The sequence below is a fragment of the Camelus bactrianus genome, chromosome 5 (genome assembly GCF_048773025.1).
Source record: "Camelus bactrianus isolate YW-2024 breed Bactrian camel chromosome 5, ASM4877302v1, whole genome shotgun sequence".
In the NCBI taxonomy this organism is placed as follows: domain Eukaryota; kingdom Metazoa; phylum Chordata; class Mammalia; order Artiodactyla; family Camelidae; genus Camelus; species Camelus bactrianus.
Genome location: NC_133543.1, coordinates 4,481,709 through 4,506,306, shown reverse-complemented (window position 1 = coordinate 4,506,306; position 24,598 = coordinate 4,481,709). Strand labels below are relative to the sequence as shown.

At 47.4% G+C, this 24,598-nt stretch overlaps 1 protein-coding gene and 1 long non-coding RNA gene across 19 annotated transcripts; one reads left to right on the top strand and one right to left on the bottom strand.

Moving 5' to 3' along the window:
- Positions 1 to 131: 131 nt before the first annotated feature.
- Positions 132 to 6,053, bottom strand: LOC141577674 (uncharacterized). 5 transcript variants are annotated; one of them, XR_012506909.1, is made up of 5 exons: positions 5,821 to 6,053; positions 4,219 to 4,394; positions 4,016 to 4,098; positions 704 to 790; positions 132 to 357 (listed from the first exon to the last, which is right to left on the bottom strand). It is a non-coding gene; the product is annotated as an uncharacterized LOC141577674 (long non-coding RNA). The 5 variants fall into 5 exon arrangements; XR_012506911.1 differs by having other exon boundaries at positions 135 to 357; positions 4,309 to 4,394; positions 5,821 to 6,050; XR_012506912.1 differs by having other exon boundaries at positions 135 to 357; positions 4,314 to 4,394; positions 5,821 to 6,050.
- A 129-nt stretch (positions 6,054 to 6,182) lies between these two features.
- LOC141577673 (GDP-fucose protein O-fucosyltransferase 2-like) lies at positions 6,183 to 13,685 on the top strand. 14 transcript variants are annotated; one of them, XM_074363322.1, is made up of 6 exons: positions 6,183 to 6,397; positions 6,726 to 6,787; positions 7,787 to 8,019; positions 10,160 to 10,261; positions 11,154 to 11,283; positions 12,880 to 13,685. In XM_074363322.1, exons 1-4 carry the CDS (start codon positions 6,308 to 6,310, stop codon positions 10,165 to 10,167), a joined length of 393 nt encoding a protein of 130 aa, XP_074219423.1. In that variant the 5' UTR covers positions 6,183 to 6,307; the 3' UTR covers positions 10,168 to 10,261; positions 11,154 to 11,283; positions 12,880 to 13,685. The 14 variants fall into 14 exon arrangements, 12 of the variants coding, with proteins under 12 accessions (XP_074219423.1, XP_074219421.1, XP_074219413.1 ...); XM_074363320.1 differs by having other exon boundaries at positions 10,160 to 10,326; XM_074363312.1 differs by lacking the exon at positions 10,160 to 10,261 and having other exon boundaries at positions 11,226 to 11,283.
- The last annotated feature ends 10,913 nt before the right edge of the window (positions 13,686 to 24,598 follow it).

Here is a 24,598-nt window from a genome sequence, read left to right as displayed (position 1 = left end):
AGGGACCCTGCAGTGCTGACAGCCTAGCACCCTGATCAAAGGGACCCTGCGGGAGTGGGAACCTCTCTGAGTTTGGAGAGTTCCCTGCACCGAGATTCCATGCATCAGCCGGCTCCAGCTCACCCCACGTTAACGTCTCCCCAGCTGTGTAGTCCCCCGACCCGCTTACCTCCCTGCCAGGCACCCCCGTTCTTACCACCGAGTGTACTGCAGGAATTCAGGCACAGGGATGCCCAAAGCAACACGAGCCCAACGGCTGTACAAACAGCAGACTCCCAGCACCACCTTGGCTCCATGGGGATAGTAGGTGTCCTCACCTTTCATGTACCTAAGGCAATCTGTTTCTTCAGCTGGAGGCTATAGAGAAAAATAAAAGGTCCAAAACATTGTTCAGTGGGGAATTCCTCCAAGGACCTGACTTCAGTGTCTACAACCAGTTGTGCTGGCCGCTCTTACCCCCGGACTTTGGGTGAGGTGGATTATTGATCAGCACAATCGCCGGTGGCCCCGCTCCTGGGCTTGGCTGCCCAGAGGGGCTGGGGGAATGGGTAAGGCCAGGGCAATCAGGAAGAGCACAGAGGACCTGACATCTCGCCTCCGCAGTTGTAAACCCTTCCCCAAATCTCAAGGCATTGGACAGAGTGCAGCCACCACAATAATGAGATGTTCCCATCTCTTCACTCACTCCTGTTGGTTCACTTACGTGCTGAGCATCCACTGGGTCACAGGACATGACACACAGGATGGCCAATGGGACAGGCTTTGTACTTCCCCCTGGATCCTGTTCAATCTGATGGAAGAATGATCACTCATAAACGGTTTCTCAAAAGGATACATAGACAGGAGACAAACTGCAGAGTGAATCAAATTTTAAAATATAAATGAAGATCCCCCAGTCTCCCCGCCTAAGGTTAACAGCATAAAGAAAATAGATCTTGCCTTTGATCACCAAGGTAGTGGTCACCCTCTCTCAGGAGGAAAGGAGAGTTAATCTTTGAGCAGGACACAGAATTGCTCCATCGAATTGGACCAGGACCTCTGCATTCATTCAGCAAATCTGTATAAGCTCCTACTACTTATGGGAATCTAGTAACTTTACCCATTCCCAAGGCTCTTGGGCTTTATTAGTCAACAAAATAGACACGACTCCCCATCACTGGGGGCTCAGAGATTTAGCAGAGAAAACAGGCAACATGATGGGGGTAGCAAGAGCTTGGGGAAAAATAAGAGTGATATGAGCAAAGTCAGGTGATGGTGGTGGGGTGGGAGGCAGGCAGGAGGGAATAAGGCAATCCTGGCAGATCTCAAGGAGTAATGAACTTGAAGCAGAATAGATCCGGAGGAAGAAGGAAGAGCCGGAGCCAGAGGCCCCCAGAGTGATGGGGAGAGTGTGGGCGGAGAGGCAGAGCAAGCCGGGTCCTCGAAGACTTTGGGACGACTTTGGCTCCTAATGGAATGGTGACCATTTTAGTGAGTTTTGATGGGATGGGTGATGTCCAATTTATGCTTTTGTTTTGGGTTTTCTTGGGAGGAGGTTAATTTATTTATTTTAGTGAAGGTGCTGAGGTTTGAACCCAGGATCTCATGCATGCTGAGCATGCACTGTATCACTGAGCTACACCCACCCCCTCAAATGTATGCTTTTATAGGCTCCCTCTGACTCTGTGTGGATGAGATTGTAGAAAAGCAAAGATGGAAGTAGTAGGCTATTTTGTGTCCAACAAGGGGCTGAAGGAGACTCCTAGGAGGGCGGGGAACAGGGAGTACGTGGTTAATGAATTCAGAGTAGCCAGAATTTTCTAACAAGCTGGATTTGCTGTCTGTGTGTGTGTAAGAGAAAGAGAGAGAAAGAACATGGTTCCAATATCTGGACCTGGAAAATGGCATGGATGTCCTCTCCATCCACAGGAGATGGGACAAAATGGGGCTGAGCAGGTGTAAAGGGGCTGGAATCAGCTCAGTTCTTCAATATCATGATTAAGGAGTCTATTAGATATTGCCACAGAAATGCCTAATAGGAAGAGGAGTCTGGTTTTTTTTTTTTCTTTCTTTTTAACATTAAAAAATATAATTTAAATGTATTAATTTTATTATGTGAATGGATTTGGAATTTTATTTCATGCCAAGGTATATGTTATAATAGCCAAATGGAAAATATATCAGAAAAGGGGAGAAATGAGGGCTTTCACAAAAACTGACTGTCCGTAACGTAGGTAAAATTTCAACGAAAGAGTCTTCAGTGCAAAATCCTCATCTTGGTGTTACATAAAATTAAATGAAAAAGGACTATGTTGATGTATCATTATTTCATGTTACATAATAGCCCCAAACAAACACACTGTTTAACTATGAGGCTTGTAGAAATACTATTCACTTTATTGACATAAATACAGAAATGCAGAAAGGTTCTAAGGTAGAATAAGCATCTTAGTGGAAATAATAGAGATCTGAGCATTTCACATGATATGTATGGACTGATTCAAAATTTGGAAAAGTAATTTACACAGTAGAACATACGTAAGAATGTGAAAGCAAGATGAATGAAAGAAAAAGAATATGAGTATCAGGGAGAGAGTTCCAAATGGAAAAGGCCAATCAGGGAGTTTTGGACAAATCGAGAAATTGATGGCATGTCAATTTCCAATTCTGGTTGCTTCTACCAAAAGTATAGCAGTGAGATAGAGGAGAGACCCAGGACCCAACTCCGAGGCACATTCGCAGTAAATATTTGGGAAAAAGAGGAGACGTTGGCAAAAGACCAGCCAGTGGATCGAAAGCAGAGCGATGGGCTGGAGGCCAAGTGAAGCAGGAACACGGGGGAGGAGAAATGGAAGAGCCGGGTCAAATGCTGCCAAAGGGCCATGCATGATGAAGACTAAAAACTGACCACTATATTTAGCAACGTGGGGTCACTGATGGCCTTGACAGCGCAGTTTCCATAGAGCGAGGGATCAGGGGAAAAGCCAGAGTGGGTGCAAAAGGGAATGGCTCAAGAGAATATGCAGACAGTGAGTTTAAACGACTCATTAAAGATTTGCTGCAAAGACATGGGGTGGCAATTGGTGGGGGCCAATTAGAGTCAAGGAGTGCTGTTTGTTTCTTTTAAGAGGATGGACTTTTATATACTGATAGGAGCCAACTAGCAGTAGAACAAAATAGATGAGGTAGTGACAGAGAGGATGGATGTGGGAGTGACAGCCCGGAGAAGATTGTATGGATGGGCCCCCTGGTGACTTTTGGATGACCTGGCTTTCGATGTCACCTGTAATAAGAGGTGGGGCAGCGAGAGTGAGGTCACAGACATCAGAAGGCGAGCGGATGTGCTGGGAGTTGCTGGTGAAAGTTCTTTTCTCTTGGCTACAGTTTGCTTGGTCAAAGTAGAAAAGTAAACTTACCAGCTGAGGGACGAGAAGGAATAGTTACTGGAGTCATGAACAGAAGATATGAAAGAGACTTCAGGGACAATGGGACAGTGAAAAGAGCAGAGGGAGACGGGGGGAGTGTGCTCTCAGAAAGTTACGTTTTATCTTTGAGGTCCGCAAGTGTTGGATGTGTGATTGCCCTTCCTGCTGTCCACGAAATAAAAATTGAGTATGGTTCAGGGAAAATGCTATTTCATTCTAAGAGGCTGCCTGTTTCTCAGGAACGGTCATCTTAAACTGCAAACACTACAAAAATGTTGAAAAGAAGAACTTGTGTACCCAATGACCCACTATTTTCTATAAATTTGGTTGCTATTTAGTTCCCCTATCAATACCACAGAACCGATACTGCCTAGGATGGAGATACATCGATGCTTAAATGGAAATGAAATCTGTATCTTTTTCCTAAACTCCATGGCTTCCTTAACATCCCATTCCCCTTGGAATTTAGGGGTGTCCGGTATAAGAAATAAGAAACAGTTTGAGAAAATCCCGGCTCAGAATTACACAGCACAACCTCAGCTCAGAAGTATACAGCCATAAAAATGTTTAGAAGCAAAACTCCATAACTACTCTTAAAGAATTTTGCAAACCTGGGCCTGCCCAGATGTTTCCAAACTGGAAAGGTACTCCAATCAGTTGACCGGTACGGGAACCAGAGGCTGGTCAGCCTTTTCTGTAAAAGCCAGAGACTAAATATTTTCAGTTTTGCAGATCATTTTGTTGTAACCATGCAGGTCTGCAATAAGAAAGCGAAGAGCACTGGGAGACAAGAAACAAATGGGCATGCCCACACCCTCCCTTCCACTCAGGGCAGCTTCTCTGTGGTGGGGAGCTTTGCCACAATGACTTGTTTCTTTGTTTCCATTGGTTTCTTTGTTTCCACCTTACTGCTCAAACTCAGAACTTCTAGTGAGCCTGGTCCTTCAGCATCCATGCAGAAAGAAGGCTGAGTGGGGGTGGGGATCCCACCTGACAGAGAAGAGAGATGGCTTGTCACCATGACATGAGACAATCACACCTTCCGGGGTGAAAGGGAACAAAGATAAGGGAGGGGCACAGCAGTGGGACCCCTGGGTCACCTGCCAGGCTTGCTCTCCCTCCACGGCCACCCTGGGGGCCTGGGTGGTGTTTGAACTCAGCTACAGTGATTAGGCTGAGGGGACTCAGGATAAAGGACCCTCCGTCTCCACACCGGGTTCCAAACGCAGCCTCTCTAAGTCTACCCTCTGAATTTCTGGAACTCAGCTGGAAGAATACATGATCAGGCCAGACCCAGAGCCCAAGCCAAACACGACAAGGGTCACGTGGGGTTGTAACCCCGTGCTCAGCGGTCGGGGTCTCCTTGCAAATCTGCAGAAATCCCTGTTCTGCCTCATTCCTGGGAGAAACCCCACATCTCTTCCTGCTCTGTCTGTTCTTCTCTTGAGGCTATTGTCCTGGAGGGATGCAGAGTCCTTGAACCTGGCCATCCAAACGTACATAAGCAGCCTGTTCAATAAAACAAATTATGCACTTTTTCACATTTGCCAGTTTTTTGATTCCAGAAAGGCTGCGGGACTCTTTATCACTGTCTCCTGTGCCCCCACCTCTTGGTGACCCTCTCCTCATGGAAACACGATTTCCCACAACTGCACCCTGCCTCCCTGCTTGTCAGAGGGGGGTGACCCACAAAGACACAGGTGTTTGTGAGGATCCTGTCCCCCAGCAGAAAGCCTAATCCTGGAGCCACGGACAGGGATCTGGCCTCCTGAGCCGCTCAGCTCTAATTGAAAGCCTAAACTGGGGACCCCGAACATTGCTGACTGACTTTCTGAGTCACCTGGGCTGGAAGGGCCTGATTTTTCTTTCCAAGAATGGATGTAGCGCAGCCTCCATTTTCAGGGCTGACATTCATGACGTATCTAGTTCCCCCAAATGCACCCCAGGAAGGAAAGGCCCTTCCATCCCACTGGTTAGAAACCCAGCCCAGGGGAGTTCCGAAGCACTGCATTGCTGTCAGGTCCAGCATCCCTGCAGAGTGGCCCCTGCCCCTGAATGAGCCCCTTCCCTGGGCCTTCCCTGCCTCGACATGACCACACCCCAGGTGGTGCTGGGGAAGGCAGGGAGTGCAGTGAGGGGAGGGGGGAAGCAGAGCCCCTTGCTCTGGAGTGAGGAGACCACAGAGAAAGGCACACATCACCCCGACCCTATACCGCAAACTCTTAGCCCCGCCAACACAGGGGCCGCTCTGCGCCCTCTCACCGTGGCTCTCCTGTGAGACTGCACCCAACCCGACATCTGGCACCCAAGCCCTACCTCCCCTCTTATGACAGATCCCGTCTTCTTGGAAACTGCCTAGCAGCGCGTATTCAAGGCCGGCAGCGGGCCTGGCGGATCTGCACTTCAGGTGCCCTACCTGGCCAGCCGTGCGTGCCTGGGCTCAGTCCTCTTTCTTGCCCACCGGTAGCCTGGGTCCACGTCCGGTGCAAGCGGAGGCCACGGAGCCCAGGCTGATCCCCACACACGGACAGGTGAGGGTGCCCCCGCCTCGCTGCCCCGCTGCCCCGCCCACTGTTGGCAGCAACACCCCAGCCTCCGGCCGGCGCCACATGCAGGTCAGGACTTCCGCGCGGCCCTGCCCTCCCCGGCCCCGCCCAGCTGTCCCATAAGCCTCCCCCCACCCCCGTCCTGGCTGTGCCCTGGCTCCCATTGGCTCCGCAAGTTCTGCCCTCGCACAACTAGACTCGGGAGGACGCACGACGCAAGCGCTAGGGGAGGGCCCCGCGGAGTTGCCATGGTTACAGGCGCCACGCTCTGCGCGGGCCGGCGTGCACTTCTGGGGCGGGTAGCGGGCTCCGGAAGTGTGCAGCTGCCCGGGACCATGGCGGTGCTTGCTGCTGGGGATGGCGGCTTGCTCGGCCGGGCGACTAGTTCTGGCCTGGTCAGTCGGCGGCCGACATCCTGTCTGGGGCGGCGTCCCACAGACGGTAAACGTACGTCCGTGCCGTCGGTGGGGCCGGCGGACATGAACCGGGGTGGGATCGGGGTTGGGGCGGTGGCCGGGGAGGGCTGTGGTGCCGGGGAGCGTGTTGGGGCGGGGCGGGGCAGGGCTTGGGCACAGCCTCAAGCTTTCCTCCCCCTCAGGCCCTGGGGCTGGGGCCGCGAGTCTGGGTCTCCCTTGGTGGCCGCGGCCTCCCAGAACCCCCCGGGAAGGGCAGGCGGAGGACCCATCATAGATGAAGCGGGGCCTTACCCGGGTTTTGAAGAGCCCCAGAATCAGATGTTGGAATGGGGTGGCTTATCAGTCTTGTTTCTCTGCAGGGAAATTTCAGTTCCATCCAGATGTTGGTTCCTTCAGTCAACCTCAGGAATAAGACACAAGGGTCAGTGCCGATAAGCAGTTATCTAAGGCTTGACTCAAAATAAACTATGCGGGGTGTAGGGATGGTAGATGGGACCCTCCCTCTTGAAGTTAGCAGTCTTCTGGAATTAGAGGCCCCAGTTGAGGATTACATCCTCATCTGCAGTAATGGAGTTTGTGAGAAACACACAGAGAAGGGAGGGGTGTGGTGGCGGTAACTCATTACAGAATCCAGGACCCTTGCCTGGCTCTTGTGTAGAAGAGTCTCGCCTTGGATAGGGCAACAGTTATCAAAGTGTATCCAAGGCCCCTGAGGTGCAAGACCATTTTCATAGAAACGCCGGGATGTCACCTGCCTTTTGCACACTCTTGCTCTCCCGAGTTCCTGCGGGGTTTTCCAGGGAAAACCTGGCCTGCGATATCACAAAACAGGGAATGCAGAGGCAGATAGGAGAATTCAGCTCTCACCAGTCCAAAAGAGATTTGCAGAAATTGAAATCACTGCTATTCTTCTCACTAATGATTTTTCTTTTGAAAAATAGAATTATATTTTGTTTAAGAGTATTAATGGTAACTTACAGTAGATTGTTAATATTTTTAAGTGAATTCATACACTTTTTCTAACTTCTTGTTTAACTTCTAACACAGGAAATATTGATAGATTAAACTCACATAAATAGCAGCCTTTTGGAGTTCTCAGTAATTGTTAAGAGTGTATAGGGTTCTGTAGAACAAGAAGTTTGAGAGCCCCTGGAGAACGGGTGCTCAGATGCTAGTCGGGTGCTTAGTGGTGTTAGACGGATGCCAAGATGTCTTCCGCAACTGCTCCCGGACTTGAAGTAATTGGCCACATGGAGATGGGTGGGCAGTGCCTCCACTTTACAAACCAGAAGCTGCTGAATGTGTCTGGAGTCTAGGCCATGGGCTGTGCAGGGATTCCCGTTGTATCTGTTCTATCTAAGCCTGGATTCCTGTGCAGAGGCCTGGCCCTGAAGACCCGCTCTCCTTTGCTCCCTGCCAGGTACCTTCTGTGTGACTTCAACCCTCCAGAGGGCTTCAACCTCCGTAGGAACGTCTGCATCCACATTGCCTTCCTCCTGAAGACCCTGCTGAAGATGGAGGAGCCGGTACTGGTGCAATTCCCTTGGGGCCACCTCTACCGCTGGCAGAGCCCCGATCCCTGGTCCGACTCCTTTGACCTCCCAAGTCTCAACAGAAACATCCCTGACATTGAGTACGAGCAGTTCATTGCAGGTGAGGTGGTGGTCATTTAACTGGGGCCAGGTGGTCTTTGTTCTGGTTCCGATCTGAACATCGGGCCATCTTACTTTGGACTTGTCGGTCTGCTTAGGGGCCCTGCTCATGTTTCCTTCACTGCAGGTGAATTTGGTTTTTCCACAGTTTTTTCGGGAAGTCAATTTGAAGTGTATGAGCTCTATGTCCCCTCCCCTCTGAAAACCCTGGCCTCCTGGTGAGATGGAGCGGTGACAAGGAGGCCACTGCCACAGAGGCCCTTGTCCCAGAAAGAGTCGCTCGCTGTGCAGTCAGGGCTGTTCTTACCTGTAGGAAAACACGATGTGTGTGTAACATGGGCCACGTGCTGGAGAAGATATGTAACTGCCCATCCAGTATAATTTGGTCCTGCTCAAGCTACCCATTTTAAATTTTGTAAGAGGGAAGAGTTCAAGATTTTCTTTGAATAAAGGTATTTAGAGCTTATCAATTTTTTTTAAATTGAAATGTGATTGATTTACAATGTTTTGTTAGTTTCAGTTATACAGCTGTTTTGTTAGTTTCAGGTATGCAGCATAGTGATTCAGTTGTACATATACATAGTCTATTCTTTTTCAGGTTCTTTTCCATTATATGTTGCAAGATACTGAATATTCTTCCCTGTGTTCTACAGTGAATCCTTGTCGTTTGTCTGTTTTACATATAGTAATTTGTATCTGTTAATCCCAAACACCTAAGTTTGTTTTATAAGCCTGTGAGTCTGTTTTTTGTTTTATAGATAAGTCCATTTGTATCATGTTTTTAAAAATTCCACATATAAATGATATCATATGATACTTGTCTTTGTCTAACTTATTTCACCTAGTGAGATAATCTCCAGTTCCATCCATGTTGCTGTAAATGGCCTTATTTCCTTCTTTGTTATGACTGAGTAATATTCTGTTATATCTAAATACCACATCTTTATCCAGTCATTTGTCAGTGAATGTTTAGGTTGCTTCTATGTCTTGGCCATTGTAAACAGTGCTCCTGTGAAAATTGGGGTGCAGGTATCTTTTGGAATGAAGGTTCCCTCTGGATATATGCCCAGGAGTGGGATTGCTGGATTAGGTGATAAGCCTTTTTTTTTTTTTTTTTTTTTTTTTGTCTTTTGAGGAATCTCCATACTGTTTTCCACAGTGGCTGCACCAAACTACATTCCCACCAACAATGTAGGAGGGTTTCCTTTTCTCCACAGCCTCTCCGGCATTTATGGTTTGTGGACTTTTGAATGATGGCCATTCTGACTGGTGTGAAATGATAACATTGTAGTTTTGAGTTGCATTTCTCTGATAATTGAACGATATTAAGCATTTTTTATATGCCTATTGGCCATCTGTGTGTCTTCATTGGAGAATTGCTTGTTTAGTTGTTCTGCCCATTTTTGGATTTGGTTGTTTATTTTTTTCTTATTAAGTTGTATGAACTATTTATATAGTCTAGAAATTAAGCCATGGTCAGTCTCATCTTTTGCAAATATTTTCTCCCATTCCATAGGTTGTCTTTTAGTTTTACTTATGGTTTCTATTGCTGTGCAAAAGTTTATAAGTTTAATTAGGTCTCATTTATTTATTTTGGCTTTTATTTCTGTTGCTTGGGTTGCTTAGATTGCCCTACAAAAACATTGCTGAGATGTATGTCAAATAATGTTTTGCCTATGTTTTCTTGTGAGAAGTTTATAGTGTCGTGTGTAATATTTAAGTCTTTAAGCCATTTTGAGTTTGTTTCTTTTTGGTTTTTTTGCGACTCTATTGTATGCTTTTGATTTGTGGTTACCTTATTCTTCAAATATATCAGCCCATTACTATATCTATTTCCTTTAGACTGATAATCACGTAGGCTCCAACACATCCTAAGAATAACGAAGAAAAAAAAAAGAAAGAAAAAAATCTACATTTTCTTGCTCCCCTCTCCCATTCCCAACTTTTTTTATTTTGATGTCCTTTTTCATTTTTACATCTTTATGTTTATTCTCTTGCAACTCGTTTTTGCATTTCCAACTATGGTTTTCCTGTTTCTATAGCATCCTGCTTCCTTTCTGTTTAGAATAGAACCTTTTAATGTCTCTGTTAGGTTCAATATTGCTGAGTTATCTCACCTCCCCCTCCCCCCTTCCCCCCAGGCCTCTGAATCCTCAGTCCAGGGAAGCTAAACCATTCTAGCCTTCATCGGTTCTGGGAAAGCAATCTTCAGAGTGGGAAAAGACATTGAAAAATAATATTCTGTGAGTTGCACTCTACCCTTGCCCAGAGATGAGAAACATCTGAAGGTGGAGGAAAACAGTTGGAGGTGGGGAACACAAAGTCTTTTCTCCTTTTGCTACTGAAGAAATGATTGCTTTTGTAATTAGTGATGATGCCCTTTAAATTGGTGAGATCGAGATTCCACAGCTTCAGCGCCTGTGAATAACCAGCTGGGAGAAAGCTCTCTAGGGCCCCTGCAGTGGGAAAGGCAGCCCCTCTGAGCACCTGTTGTTCTGTATTCTTCCTGCCTCCACACGGGTTCCCTAGGCACCGTGCAGGACGATGCAGTTACCCAAGGTGGAGGACGGGGAGACCCCTGCTGTGTGGCGAGCCACAGAAGCCCACACTTGAAGGACAAAATGTAGAGTAGTGGGGCGGTCATAGGAACAGGGGATGGTTGAGACCCAGGATGGTGTCCTGGAGTCCAGCAGCCAAGGCTGGTGGGGCAGATGGGGCCCTGGGGCATGGGCAGTCCTTGAGGGATCTGAAGGAAAGATAGGAACCAAGAGACTGGATTCGTGTGGGGGTACGGCACCCCTTGGATGCTGCGGGGCAGCTCAGTGGGCCCAGGGGGAGCGGGCACTTCCCCAAAGCTGGGTTGACAGGTCACAACCAACTCACTGGGGACCGAGAGGCACTGAGTCATTTTTAACTTTTTGTCCCTCTTCCTGGAAAAGAAACTGCTGCCTGTTAAATAGCCTGTGTCGTTAGTGAGAATTAAAGACATGAAGCAAGATTGCCTCAAAAGTCATCCATTGTGTAGTTGTTAATAAGGGTCAAATGAAAACTTGAATAGATGAAATGAAGCATTCATCAGAGGATTTGAAACTCCTTTAAAATAAAAATTCTTGCTGCCTTTGTTCTTCATTTCAGGGTTCACTTGGTGATAATAATCATAACCAAAGCAACAGCAAACCCTTACAGTACTCTGTCCTGCTGTTCCAGGAACGCTGTGTTCATGACAACCCAATGAGTTGGCACCACTATGAGTTCCACTTTAAAGGTAAGGACATTCATTAATCACACGGCTAATAAATGGCAGAGCTGGGACTTGAACCCGAGCTCTCTGGCCCCAGAGACCCCTCTCAGCCCCTTCACTGCAGCTCATCACTTGGCATGCCCGACACAGGCCAGCATTTACGAGCAGCGTGACCTTGGCCAAGGCTGCTTCACTGCTTGGTCTCTGATTCCTCATCTGTAGAATGGGGGTGTGGGCAGTGAACTCTGTGAGCTCAGTGGTCACTTCCTCCAGCTCTGCAATTCTACTGCTTTGAGTTAGTAAAGTAAGTATCCGAGCCCCTACATGGCCCACACATGGGCTGGCGCTTTGCTAGGCCCTGGGTTACGGAGCAAAGTAAGATCCGCCTGCTCCTCCGAGGAGCCTGTGTCCCTCCACGGCAAACAGCTGCGAGGCCCAGGCTCCCTCGCTGGCGGTCGGGGGCTGGGCAGGAAAGTCTGATAAGAGAAGATGGAGGCAGAGCCCCTCCGGGAACAGTGGTGGCCACACAGCTCTCAGGAGCGAGAGCCTCTGTCCAGGCTGCTGACAGGGGGATCCTCATGAGGCCAGTATTCCCCCCAACCTAAGCCCTCAGGACAAAGATCCAGCCATCCCTGCAGTGTCACCATAGAGCCAGTCCATCCTCATCACTGTGCCTCTGTGCTCCTTTGTCCTCGGGCCTCTCTTCCCCCTACACCCAGAAGACTCTTCTCCCTCTCTTCTCTGAGTGCCCCCTCACTTCACCCGTGGTCCCTGCTTCCTGGGCCACCATCACTGGAGTTGACGCTTTGCACCTTCACAACCCCGTTTGATCAGGAGCCTGGGTTGGCCTCCTTGTGCTCACTTTCCACCTTCAGATGATTGCTCCTCCCCTCGTGGGAGCACATGGAAAACCCAGATCCTTTCCTAGCAGTGCCTGCCACCCTGGCCTCCCTGCTCATCTGCCTCAGTCAGGAGCACCTGGACCACCAGCTCTGTATTGCCTCGCCTCCTACCATCAAGACGTCAAAGTTCATTCTCCTTCCACCTCCCAGTATGGTCATTGTAGGGTCTTCTTCTCCATCAGCCTGAGCCAGCCACCCCCCATTCACCCTACCCCCGGGCTCATACCCGGGCGTGTCTCCACCCCAGGTCCAGCCTCTCTCCTTTAAGTGCCCACCTCTAGCCGTCCAGCTTCTTCTCCACCAGCCTCCCTGGCCCTCCTTCACCCTCACTGGGGCATCATGCGCTGACTCCTCTGCTTTCCTGCCTGTCCACGTTCCTCTTACTTCCACTTCCCCACCTTCCAGCTCTGCATCCACAGTCAGCACTCTCTTTATGACAGACAAAACGCCCTTGAGCCTTGACCTTTTCAGTTCCTCACCAGGCCGACTTCCATCTCGGTTCACCCAGCTCTACTTGTTCTGAGCCTGCAGGCAGCAGGCTCTCCCAGCACAGATTTCCAAGACTACAAATCAATGCCCACCATGTTGCTGCTGCCAGGCAATCCTCCAGGATTTCTATAGTGAGCACATTTCCCCACTTATCACTCAGTGGTGTCAACATTCTCTGCTCTCTGCACACCTCTAACCTTCCCTCTGTCTCTTCCCTGACTCCCAGCAGATGGTCATGCCTCCTGCTTCAGAGAGAATGACATGTCACTGGAAAGGAACTCGCTCACCTGCAGCAAATCTGCTCACCTCACCTTTTATCTGTCCCTTTCCCACCTGGACTGTAGCTGTAGTTGTTCTTAATTCAGTGAGTTTAGTTGACATATATACACACAGTTAAAAGCATAGCACACTATCGGCTACCTTCTAGGGGTTACTTTTTCAATTTAACATGGAGTGTGTGATTCATCCACTTCATTGCATGTACCTGCAGTTCATTTGTTTTAACTGATCTTAAATGTTGTGTGTGTGAAAGTAACACAAGGCAAGGGTAAGCCAGGATTCAGGATGCTGGTTACTTCCTGTGAGAAGAGGCCAAGAGCAGGATAGGTAAAGAGGACACAGTATGTCACTGTCAATATTCCTGTTATGATGCTGGGTGATAGGTTCATAACTGTGTCTTATAATATTAATTTTAATACATAAATAATTCTGACAGGCAAATAAGATGAGAATGTGTCATGAACCAAGACATACAATGGGTAATATTACATCATTATTGTTATGTAATCTTGTTATATTATATATTAATCATAATCTTACATTATTTGTTATGGGTTATATATTATATAGATGCATGAATAATATATTATGTATATAAACACCTACATATGCATTATATACTATCTGCTAATAAATAAACAGAAGATAATATGCTAGTATATCTTCTATTATGTATTATTTAATAAATAATAACATACTCTATCCTGTTATATGACATGGAACATAATCTTTAATAAAATAAGAAATCTGTCAATATATATTGGTAATTAATAAAATTAAAAAAAACAGCCCACAGCTTTTAACGCCGACACCGCTCCAGCTGTCACTGTGATTTCTCTTCCCTTTCATGGCCGAGGTCCTCACAGTGCTATCCGTTCCCCCTTTCATCTCCTTATCCTGAACCTTCCTCCTCCTCCCATCCCATGCTGCCTTCTGCCCCGTGGCCCCTCTAGTCTCCAGCGGCCTCTGGGGCACTGATCTGCGGGCACGGTCTCAGGCCCCAGCTCACCTGCCTGTCCGCCGCCTCTGCCACCCCTGGTGGGGGCGGGGCGGGGGTCAGAGTGCACCCCTTGTCCTGGAAGAGAACACAGCACAGACTGTGACCAGCAGCAGGTGTGGCCGGGAACTGCAGGACTTGGGGGAGAGCCAGACTGTCTGCATCCAGACCGGGGGCACTTGGAGTGTGAAGAAGCCCCGTCCTCACTGCCCCTGAAGTGAGGAAAACACCCTCAGGTGAGTTAAAGTGCTTATGACCTAGGTCTGTTGGCTGGAAAGGACAAACGGGCCCCTAAGGGGAGGGTAGTTGATGTTCCAGGCCCCACCAAAGCCCTAAGGGCTGGCGGGGAACCAGGCTGGACGCTCCACTGGACCCAGTGCCCCCTCGGGGGTGGGGCCTTCGGGAACAAGCAGAAAGCCCTCTGTCTCTGGGGGGGAACGGGGCAGTGTGGGAGCATCCCTGAAGCGAGTCAAGTGAAGTCAGGGCCTGTGGGATCCATTTGTATGGCCACATCGAGCCTCAGCAGAAGCCACAGCAGGAGTGGATTCCTGTCTCTCCAGCTGTCATCCTCGTGTCTGAGTGCCAGGCTTCAGACCCGATCCCCTGGGGCGCTAGGACAGTTATAGAAAGAGGCGGCTCGGGGAGGCCTCAAGAGGGTGGTACTGGCCTTGCTGCCAACACGATTACATGAAGATCAAACAATCCATCGATGGGAAGAAAATAAGAACCATGGTCACCTCTGGACCCCAAGCTTAGACGTGGTGCATGGGGGACATTTATCGACAATTCAGCGAGGTTCTGGCCAGAGCTAGAGGCCAGGGCAGCAAGCCGGGAGTGACCCTGAGGAGCATCATTGTGCAGAGGCTGGACTGGGTGTCTGCAGGCTCCTCCCAGGAGAAGCCTCAGAGTTTGGGAAGTGGCTAACATGGTTCCTTCATGTCACCAGCAAGTGGTGCCACCTGTGGAAAATCAGCTGTGATCCTGAGATGGGTCAGCCCTGGGTGATGTGATAAAGGCTCCTACAAGAGGGGGCGCCAGATGGACAGTGAACCAACCAACAGGCTGATGAGATTCCCACCTGTGTTTATCGTGCTTTCGTAGCCAAAAATGAGGAGAGAGTTGAATGGCTCACCATGAATATTTTAACAACTTTAGAGAGTTCCATGTCTCACTGCATTTAAGTGTCACCTGGAAGAATTCAAGCAGTGTCTAGACCCAGGGGAGGCAAACGGCCTCTCGGTTCCTCTTCAACCTGGCAAACCCAGCAGCCCTCTATGGCCAGACCTTGGCAAGTGCCTTCCCTTGTTATAACAAAACCCTTCCCCCGCACGCCTGTGGTAAGCTTTTGTTTTTTTTTAATTAATGGGAATGAAGGTACCTTACAGCCTCCACAGACTTTTCCTTAGGGCTTCTCTCCTTAGACCCGGGCCCCCCGCTGCCCTGGGTCCTGCACTGCAGAAGGTTCCCCTGGCCCTGACACTTCCTCTGGCCACGCCCTCCATCGGGTGGAGTCAGCAAGGCCAAGGGGACATGGTCATTGGCTCCAACCCATGCTCTAGAAACCCAGGACGCCGAATGCCCTGCCTCAGCAGCCCCTGACCCATTTCTAGTGCCTGCACCGGCTCTCCCCGGAGTTCAGATTCCCAGGACTCACAGAGAGGCCAAAGGGCAGCTGTTTGCATGGAGGTTATAGGCAGAGCCCGGACGTGAAATCTGAGTGTCCCCCTGTGCACATCCAAGGCCACTTATGGCAAGGGATGGACCCAGCATTGGGAAGAAAAGGGTCAGGCTAGTGATCAGAGTCTGGGAATCAGCTCTCCCCACACACTCACTTTCTTTGCAGGACTCCCCTGAGTCTGGTTGTTCTAATTTTGAACCTGGCCTTCCCCCTTATAATGAATGTATATTTGTAAAGGCAGGACTTTAGAACCTACTGCACTTAAAATGTTTAGATATATAGATTGTGAGCTCCCAGGTATGCTCTGGCCCTGCACTTCCAAGGGTCCAGAGCATTTATGTTGGCTCTACTGAGACTGTAAGTGGCAAAGACCATCTCCAGAGAGGAGGGGCTCCTGCTTCACGGTCCGAAGTCAGGATCTTCTGAGCGGATAAAACAATGGACACTGAGACCCTCAATTGTAAATTGATTTAGAATAACGCCAAAGGTGTGTATGACGTGTGTGTGCGCACGCACGCACCTGGGGAATTGTGTGGTACATGACTGTGAGTGTGTGTGTGGCTGTGCGCGCACGCGCCTGGGGATGTGTGTGGTTGTGTGTATGCTATGTGTGTGTGTGCGTCTGAGGACGTGTATAGTTGTGTGTATGGTATGTGTGTGTGTGGTACATGAGTCCATGTACGTGTGTGTGTAGGGAATGTATGTGGGCCAGAGTCAGTGCGTCTGCACGTGTGTTTGTGTGTATGTGCATGCATTAGTTTTAACAGTAGAAGCTGTCCTTTAGAATTACGAAGTAGTAAAATTTGTATGATGTCTTTTGCTGTATAATTCAAAATTAAAAATATCTTCAGTCACTAGAAATTTATTCCCCACCGATTCTGACTTTATTTTTCCATATTGATATGTCTTCATTTTACTGATGAAGAAACTTAGCTTAGAGATGTTAACTGACTCAACCAAGGACATGGAGCTCGCGCACCCAGGGCCAGGACGCAGTCCAAGCCACGCTGCTCCAGAGGCCTGGAGCCCTACTCAAGATCACGCGTTGCCTCTTGGCGGGGGAACAGATTCTGATGGGCTGTGGCCAGCGTGCAGGCTGCCCAAACTGGGGACACGGGAAGCCGGGCAGAGAGTACCAGACAGCAGAGAAGAGTGAAGCCCTGCTCAGAAATTAGATACGTTCCTAGATCTTGGATGAGTAAGGAGGCTCACTGCTCATCCTTGATCCCTTTGCTGGTGGCCAAAAGGGACCAAGGTCCACGAGAGCACTTCTGGGAGCTGCCTGCCAAAACCTGCAAAAGGACTGCTCAGGACTGGCTCTGCAGTAGGAGCAGAGGAAGGAAATGTCACCTCTTGGTGGACATTATTGGTTATGGCAGTAGGAGGCCTAGCAGCCTCGGTATAGTGGTGGCAGGACAGGGTCCTAGTGGATGATCGTTTTCACCTCTCTTAAAAATCATTGCTTCATATATTGTATCCATTTTGTGGTTTATTTTAGGGTGGTAAATATGGTCTCTGTTACTCCATATTAGCTGGATTGATTAATTTTTTTATTGTTAATTTTCTCTTCAATGATTTGGAAGCTATATTGCCTTTTAATGAAAATTCTCTCTAAATTTTTATAAATCATCTCTAAGTTCATAACTTTATATGTAATTGGACCAGTATTCCTATAACACTATCAAAACTGAAATAACCTATTAGATCCTGTTCCTCAATAATGATAAATTTAGCATATATTACCTCTCTGCTGTTCCAGATAGTGTGTGTGTGCGTTTGTGTGTGTGTGTGTGTGTGTGTGTGTGTGTGTGTGTGTGTGTATGTGTCCTCCAGTTACTATGTTTAGACAGTTGCTTCCAGTTGGTTATATTAACAATGAAATATAGCTATAAACTTCCTGGATTTCATTGCTCACTACCACTATTTAATACCATGTCTTTCCCACTTTTGAGTTATTTACTTATCGGACTTTTCAAATCAACTGGACACATGATTGGCTAAGTTTTTTCGAGAAGTGGACTTGGAACACTTTCATGTCTATATGAAGCTTTATGTTCTCCTCCTCAACAACTCTCAGGGTGTTGTTGATGGCCCAAGCCTTGTTTTAAAATATGGCATTGTTTTTCATCACCAAAAAAACAAAAAAGTTTTCTTGATTTAAATTGCTGTCTTTTTATGACTGGCTAGTCTTTTCTGGTGGATAGAGATTTACTTAACCTTCCCCCTTCTTTTCGCCATAACTCGGATTCATTGAGATGCATGATTTTACCATTTCTCAGATGGGCTTCCGCTTTGACTTCCACTTTAAACCATCACCCCACTCTTTTTCTCCATGCTTATTCCTGAAAAAGTGAGCTCTCTATCGGATTAAAGGTGGTTCCCGTCAGAGATGTGTGGCTCCCTGTCCAAAGGTCCAAATGAAGAGTAAAGGAAAGATTCCTGTTTCTGGTGGTTACATTTTGTCAGCTTAGAGATCTAGTTATCCGTGTGGCTGCGGTGGAATCTGCAATATCTTGGCTCAGAGTTTCCTTTTTCTGGCTTACTAGGGGAGCCGCAATAGCTGGGGTCACGGCGCTGTGGCCGTTGTCAGGATCCCGGGACTGAGGCAGCCCCTCTCCCCCCTTGTTATTTTGATCTTGCAAACTGGGCCCCAGCTATGCGAACCCTGCACCTGGCGGCCAGGATCGCCCCCCACGTGACGTGTCCCCAGTTCCTCGGCGTCCCTCACTGCTATCAGCTAGCTCCAGTAAGGGTGCGAGCTGGCTTCCACTGCGGTCTTTCCTCCTTCCTCTCCAGGCAGGCCGTCCTTTCCCACTAGTTGTCCCTATACTTTCTCTCCTGTGCTACATAAGCTGAAGGAATTCCTCAGGGTTTCCAGCAGGTACATGGCGCTCTTCTATGTTTGGACCCCTTCAGTGCTTGTAGTGGAAATTTAGGATGTGGAAAGGAAGAGCTTGGGGGTTCTCCGTATCTAGGGGCTCCCTATCCAGCAGATTCAACTAACTGTGGTTTGAAAATATTCATGAAAAAAACAGTTTCAAAAAGCAACACTTGAATTTGCCATCATTGACAACTACTTACATAGAATTCATGTTGTATTAGATACAGTGAGTAATCCAGAGATGATTTGAAGATATATATAAAGTACATGGGAGGGTGCACATAAGTTCCATGCAAGTCCTATGCCATTTTATACAAGAGGCGTCAGCATCCATGGATGTTGACTTCAGGGGGGAGTCCTGGAACCAGTGCCCCATGGTTACCAAGGGATGACTAGAAGTCCAGGCTCCTTATCCCAGCCTGTCAGGTCCCCATGTGGTCTGAAACCTACCTGTACCACACTTCCCTTGTCACTCTCCTCCAGCCCTGGCAGACTGTCCTTCGATATTTGAACAGGCCACACTCACTGTGCTTCATATCTGGCCCCTAGAAATACCCGTTACTTTCTGAGCATGGCTCTGCTTTCACAAAAAGGGCTGCATTGTCACTAGAGAAGACACTGTGGAATTTCCTTTAAAAACTGAAAATAGACTTAACTCATGATCCAGCCTTCCCACTCCCGGGCATATGTCAGAAAAAAACTCTAATTCAAAAAGTCACATGCACCTCAATGCTCACAGCAGCACTATTTATAATAGCCAGGACATGGCAAAAACGCAAATGTCCGTCGACAGCTGACTAGATAAAGATGTAGTAGTATATTTATACAAAGGAATACTACTCAAACATTAAGAAGAACAAAATAATGTCATTTGCAGCAACATAGATGGATGTAGAGATAGTCATTCTAAGTGAAGTAAGCCAGAAAAAGAGAAGAATGCCATATAATATCACTTATACAAGTAGACATTCCCAATTGATTAGCCCATAAAAATCTCAAGCTCTGTGTGTTTGAATTTACACTCGCTCAGAACTAGGTTTACTTCTTCAAACAATGGCATGTCCTCTTGTCAATTATAAGTATATTTCTGGGACTGAAATGAAATGTCCTTGCTGGAAAAGATTTGACAGTTAATCAGTGGAGAGAGAGCAGTTGAAGCCACGGGAATAAATGCCACCCACTGATAGTTTATCAAAGAAAAGGGAAGGAGGGCACTTCTGGTTCAGATAATATGGCAGACCGGAAAATTGAAGACCCACTCACTAAAGACACATAAAAACGTAGGACACAATGCCGCCAATATTTTCTTGGTTTTTTTTTTTTTACAGGCATATTTATTGTGGTACGATTCCTGTATAGTAAATTACATATATTTCACATGTACTATTTGATGAATTTGATAGATGTCTACACCCAGAAAACCATCATCGCAATCAAGATAGCTAACATTTCCATAACTCTCCAAGAGGGACACTTTTCCAATTACCATATTTATCCCTTCCCATCCCCTTCTCTCCCTGGTAACCGTAAGTTTGTTTCTCTATGTCTGTAGGTCTGTTTCACTTTTGTAGTTAAGTTCACTTGTGTCTTTTTTTAGATTCCACATATAAGTGATATTATATGGCATTCTTCTCTTTTTCTGGCTTACTTCACTTAGAATGACTATCTCTACATCCATCTATGTTGCTGCAAATGACATTATTTTGTTCTTCTTAATGTTTGAGTAGTATTCCTTTGTATAAATATACTACTACATCTTTATCTAGTCAGCTGTCGACGGACATTTGCGTTTTTGCCATGTCCTGGCTATTATAAATAGTGCTGCTGTGAGCATTGAGGTGCATGTGACTTTTTGAATTAGAGTTTTTTTCTGACATATGCCCGGGAGTGGGAAGGCTGGATCATGAGTTAAGTCTATTTTCAGTTTTTAAAGGAAATTCCACAGTGTCTTCTCTAGTGACAATGCAGCCCTTTTTGTGAAAGCAGAGCCATGCTCAGAAAGTAACGGGTATTTCTAGGGGCCAGATATGAAGCACAGTGAGTGTGGCCTGTTCAAATATCGAAGGACAGTCTGCCAGGGCTGGAGGAGAGTGACAAGGGAAGTGTGGTACAGGTAGGTTTCAGACCACATGGGGACCTGACAGGCTGGGATAAGGAGCCTGGACTTCTAGTCATCCCTTGGTAACCATGGGGCACTGGTTCCAGGACTCCCCCCTGAAGTCAACATCCATGGATGCTGACGCCTCTTGTATAAAATGGCATAGGACTTGCATGGAACTTATGTGCACCCTCCCATGTACTTTATATATATCTTCAAATCATCTCTGGATTACTCACTGTATCTAATACAACATGAATTCTATGTAAGTAGTTGTCAATGATGGCAAATTCAAGTGTTGCTTTTTGAAACTGTTTTTTTCATGAATATTTTCAAACCACAGTTAGTTGAATCTGCTGGATAGGGAGCCCCTAGATACGGAGAACCCCCAAGCTCTTCCTTTCCACATCCTAAATTTCCACTACAAGCACTGAAGGGGTCCAAACATAGAAGAGCGCCATGTACCTGCTGGAAACCCTGAGGAATTCCTTCAGCTTATGTAGCACAGGAGAGAAAGTATAGGGACAACTAGTGGGAAAGGACGGCCTGCCTGGAGAGGAAGGAGGAAAGACCGCAGTGGAAGCCAGCTCGCACCCTTACTGGAGCTAGCTGATAGCAGTGAGGGACGCCGAGGAACTGGGGACACGTCACGTGGGGGGCGATCCTGGCCGCCAGGTGCAGGGTTCGCATAGCTGGGGCCCAGTTTGCAAGATCAAAATAACAAGGGGGGAGAGGGGCTGCCTCAGTCCCGGGATCCTGACAACGGCCACAGCGCCGTGACCCCAGCTATTGCGGCTCCCCTAGTAAGCCAGAAAAAGGAAACTCTGAGCCAAGATATTGCAGATTCCACCGCAGCCACACGGATAACTAGATCTCTAAGCTGACAAAATGTAACCACCAGAAACAGGAATCTTTCCTTTACTCTTCATTTGGACCTTTGGACAGGGAGCCACACATCTCTGACGGGAACCACCTTTAATCCGATAGAGAGCTCACTTTTTCAGGAATAAGCATGGAGAAAAAGAGTGGGGTGATGGTTTAAAGTGGAAGTCAAAGCGGAAGCCCATCTGAGAAATGGTAAAATCATGCATCTCAATGAATCCGAGTTATGGCGAAAAGAAGGGGGAAGGTTAAGTAAATCTCTATCCACCAGAAAAGACTAGCCAGTCATAAAAAGACAGCAATTTAAATCAAGAAAACTTTTTTGTTTTTTTGGTGATGAAAAACAATGCCATATTTTAAAACAAGGCTTGGGCCATCAACAACACCCTGAGAGTTGTTGAGGAGGAGAACATAAAGCTTCATATAGACATGAAAGTGTTCCAAGTCCACTTCTCGAAAAAACTTAGCCAATCATGTGTCCAGTTGATTTGAAAAGTCCGATAAGTAAATAACTCAAAAGTGGGAAAGACATGGTATTAAATAGTGGTAGTGAGCAATGAAATCCAGGAAGTTTATAGCTATATTTCATTGTTAATATAACCAACTGGAAGCAACTGTCTAAACATAGTAACTGGAGGACACATACACACACACACACACACACACACACACACACACACACACACAAACGCACACACACACTATCTGGAACAGCAGAGAGGTAATATATGCTAAATTTATCATTATTGAGGAACAGGATCTAATAGGTTATTTCAGTTTTGATAGTGTTATAGGAATACTGGTCCAATTACATATAAAGTTATGAACTTAGAGATGATTTATAAAAATTTAGAGAGAATTTTCATTAAAAGGCAATATAGCTTCCAAATCATTGAAGAGAAAATTAACAATAAAAAAATTAATCAATCCAGCTAATATGGAGTAACAGAGACCATATTTACCACCCTAAAATAAACCACAAAATGGATACAATATATGAAGCAATGATTTTTAAGAGAGGTGAAAACGATCATCCACTAGGACCCTGTCCTGCCACCACTATACCGAGGCTGCTAGGCCTCCTACTGCCATAACCAATAATGTCCACCAAGAGGTGACATTTCCTTCCTCTGCTCCTACTGCAGAGCCAGTCCTGAGCAGTCCTTTTGCAGGTTTTGGCAGGCAGCTCCCAGAAGTGCTCTCGTGGACCTTGGTCCCTTTTGGCCACCAGCAAAGGGATCAAGGATGAGCAGTGAGCCTCCTTACTCATCCAAGATCTAGGAACGTATCTAATTTCTGAGCAGGGCTTCACTCTTCTCTGCTGTCTGGTACTCTCTGCCCGGCTTCCCGTGTCCCCAGTTTGGGCAGCCTGCACGCTGGCCACAGCCCATCAGAATCTGTTCCCCCGCCAAGAGGCAACGCGTGATCTTGAGTAGGGCTCCAGGCCTCTGGAGCAGCGTGGCTTGGACTGCGTCCTGGCCCTGGGTGCGCGAGCTCCATGTCCTTGGTTGAGTCAGTTAACATCTCTAAGCTAAGTTTCTTCATCAGTAAAATGAAGACATATCAATATGGAAAAATAAAGTCAGAATCGGTGGGGAATAAATTTCTAGTGACTGAAGATATTTTTAATTTTGAATTATACAGCAAAAGACATCATACAAATTTTACTACTTCGTAATTCTAAAGGACAGCTTCTACTGTTAAAACTAATGCATGCACATACACACAAACACACGTGCAGACGCACTGACTCTGGCCCACATACATTCCCTACACACACACGTACATGGACTCATGTACCACACACACACATACCATACACACAACTATACACGTCCTCAGACGCACACACACACATAGCATACACACAACCACACACATCCCCAGGCGCGTGCGCGCACAGCCACACACACACTCACAGTCATGTACCACACAATTCCCCAGGTGCGTGCGTGCGCACACACACGTCATACACACCTTTGGCGTTATTCTAAATCAATTTACAATTGAGGGTCTCAGTGTCCATTGTTTTATCCGCTCAGAAGATCCTGACTTCGGACCGTGAAGCAGGAGCCCCTCCTCTCTGGAGATGGTCTTTGCCACTTACAGTCTCAGTAGAGCCAACATAAATGCTCTGGACCCTTGGAAGTGCAGGGCCAGAGCATACCTGGGAGCTCACAATCTATATATCTAAACATTTTAAGTGCAGTAGGTTCTAAAGTCCTGCCTTTACAAATATACATTCATTATAAGGGGGAAGGCCAGGTTCAAAATTAGAACAACCAGACTCAGGGGAGTCCTGCAAAGAAAGTGAGTGTGTGGGGAGAGCTGATTCCCAGACTCTGATCACTAGCCTGACCCTTTTCTTCCCAATGCTGGGTCCATCCCTTGCCATAAGTGGCCTTGGATGTGCACAGGGGGACACTCAGATTTCACGTCCGGGCTCTGCCTATAACCTCCATGCAAACAGCTGCCCTTTGGCCTCTCTGTGAGTCCTGGGAATCTGAACTCCGGGGAGAGCCGGTGCAGGCACTAGAAATGGGTCAGGGGCTGCTGAGGCAGGGCATTCGGCGTCCTGGGTTTCTAGAGCATGGGTTGGAGCCAATGACCATGTCCCCTTGGCCTTGCTGACTCCACCCGATGGAGGGCGTGGCCAGAGGAAGTGTCAGGGCCAGGGGAACCTTCTGCAGTGCAGGACCCAGGGCAGCGGGGGGCCCGGGTCTAAGGAGAGAAGCCCTAAGGAAAAGTCTGTGGAGGCTGTAAGGTACCTTCATTCCCATTAATTAAAAAAAAACAAAAGCTTACCACAGGCGTGCGGGGGAAGGGTTTTGTTATAACAAGGGAAGGCACTTGCCAAGGTCTGGCCATAGAGGGCTGCTGGGTTTGCCAGGTTGAAGAGGAACCGAGAGGCCGTTTGCCTCCCCTGGGTCTAGACACTGCTTGAATTCTTCCAGGTGACACTTAAATGCAGTGAGACATGGAACTCTCTAAAGTTGTTAAAATATTCATGGTGAGCCATTCAACTCTCTCCTCATTTTTGGCTACGAAAGCACGATAAACACAGGTGGGAATCTCATCAGCCTGTTGGTTGGTTCACTGTCCATCTGGCGCCCCCTCTTGTAGGAGCCTTTAT

What these genes read in the sequence shown, in the direction of transcription:
- LOC141577673 (XM_074363312.1), top strand. Translation starts at nt 6,308, where the DNA reads ATGGCGGCTTGCTCGGCCGGGCGACTAGTTCTGGCCTGGTCAGTCGGC. An exon ending in GCGTCCCACAGACGGTAAAC is followed by an intron (nt 6,398 to 6,725) that starts GTACGTCCGTGC and finishes GTTTCTCTGCAG; the next exon opens with GGAAATTTCAGTTCCATCCA. An exon ending in CTCAGGAATAAGACACAAGG is followed by an intron (nt 6,788 to 7,786) that starts GTCAGTGCCGAT and finishes GCTCCCTGCCAG; the next exon opens with GTACCTTCTGTGTGACTTCA.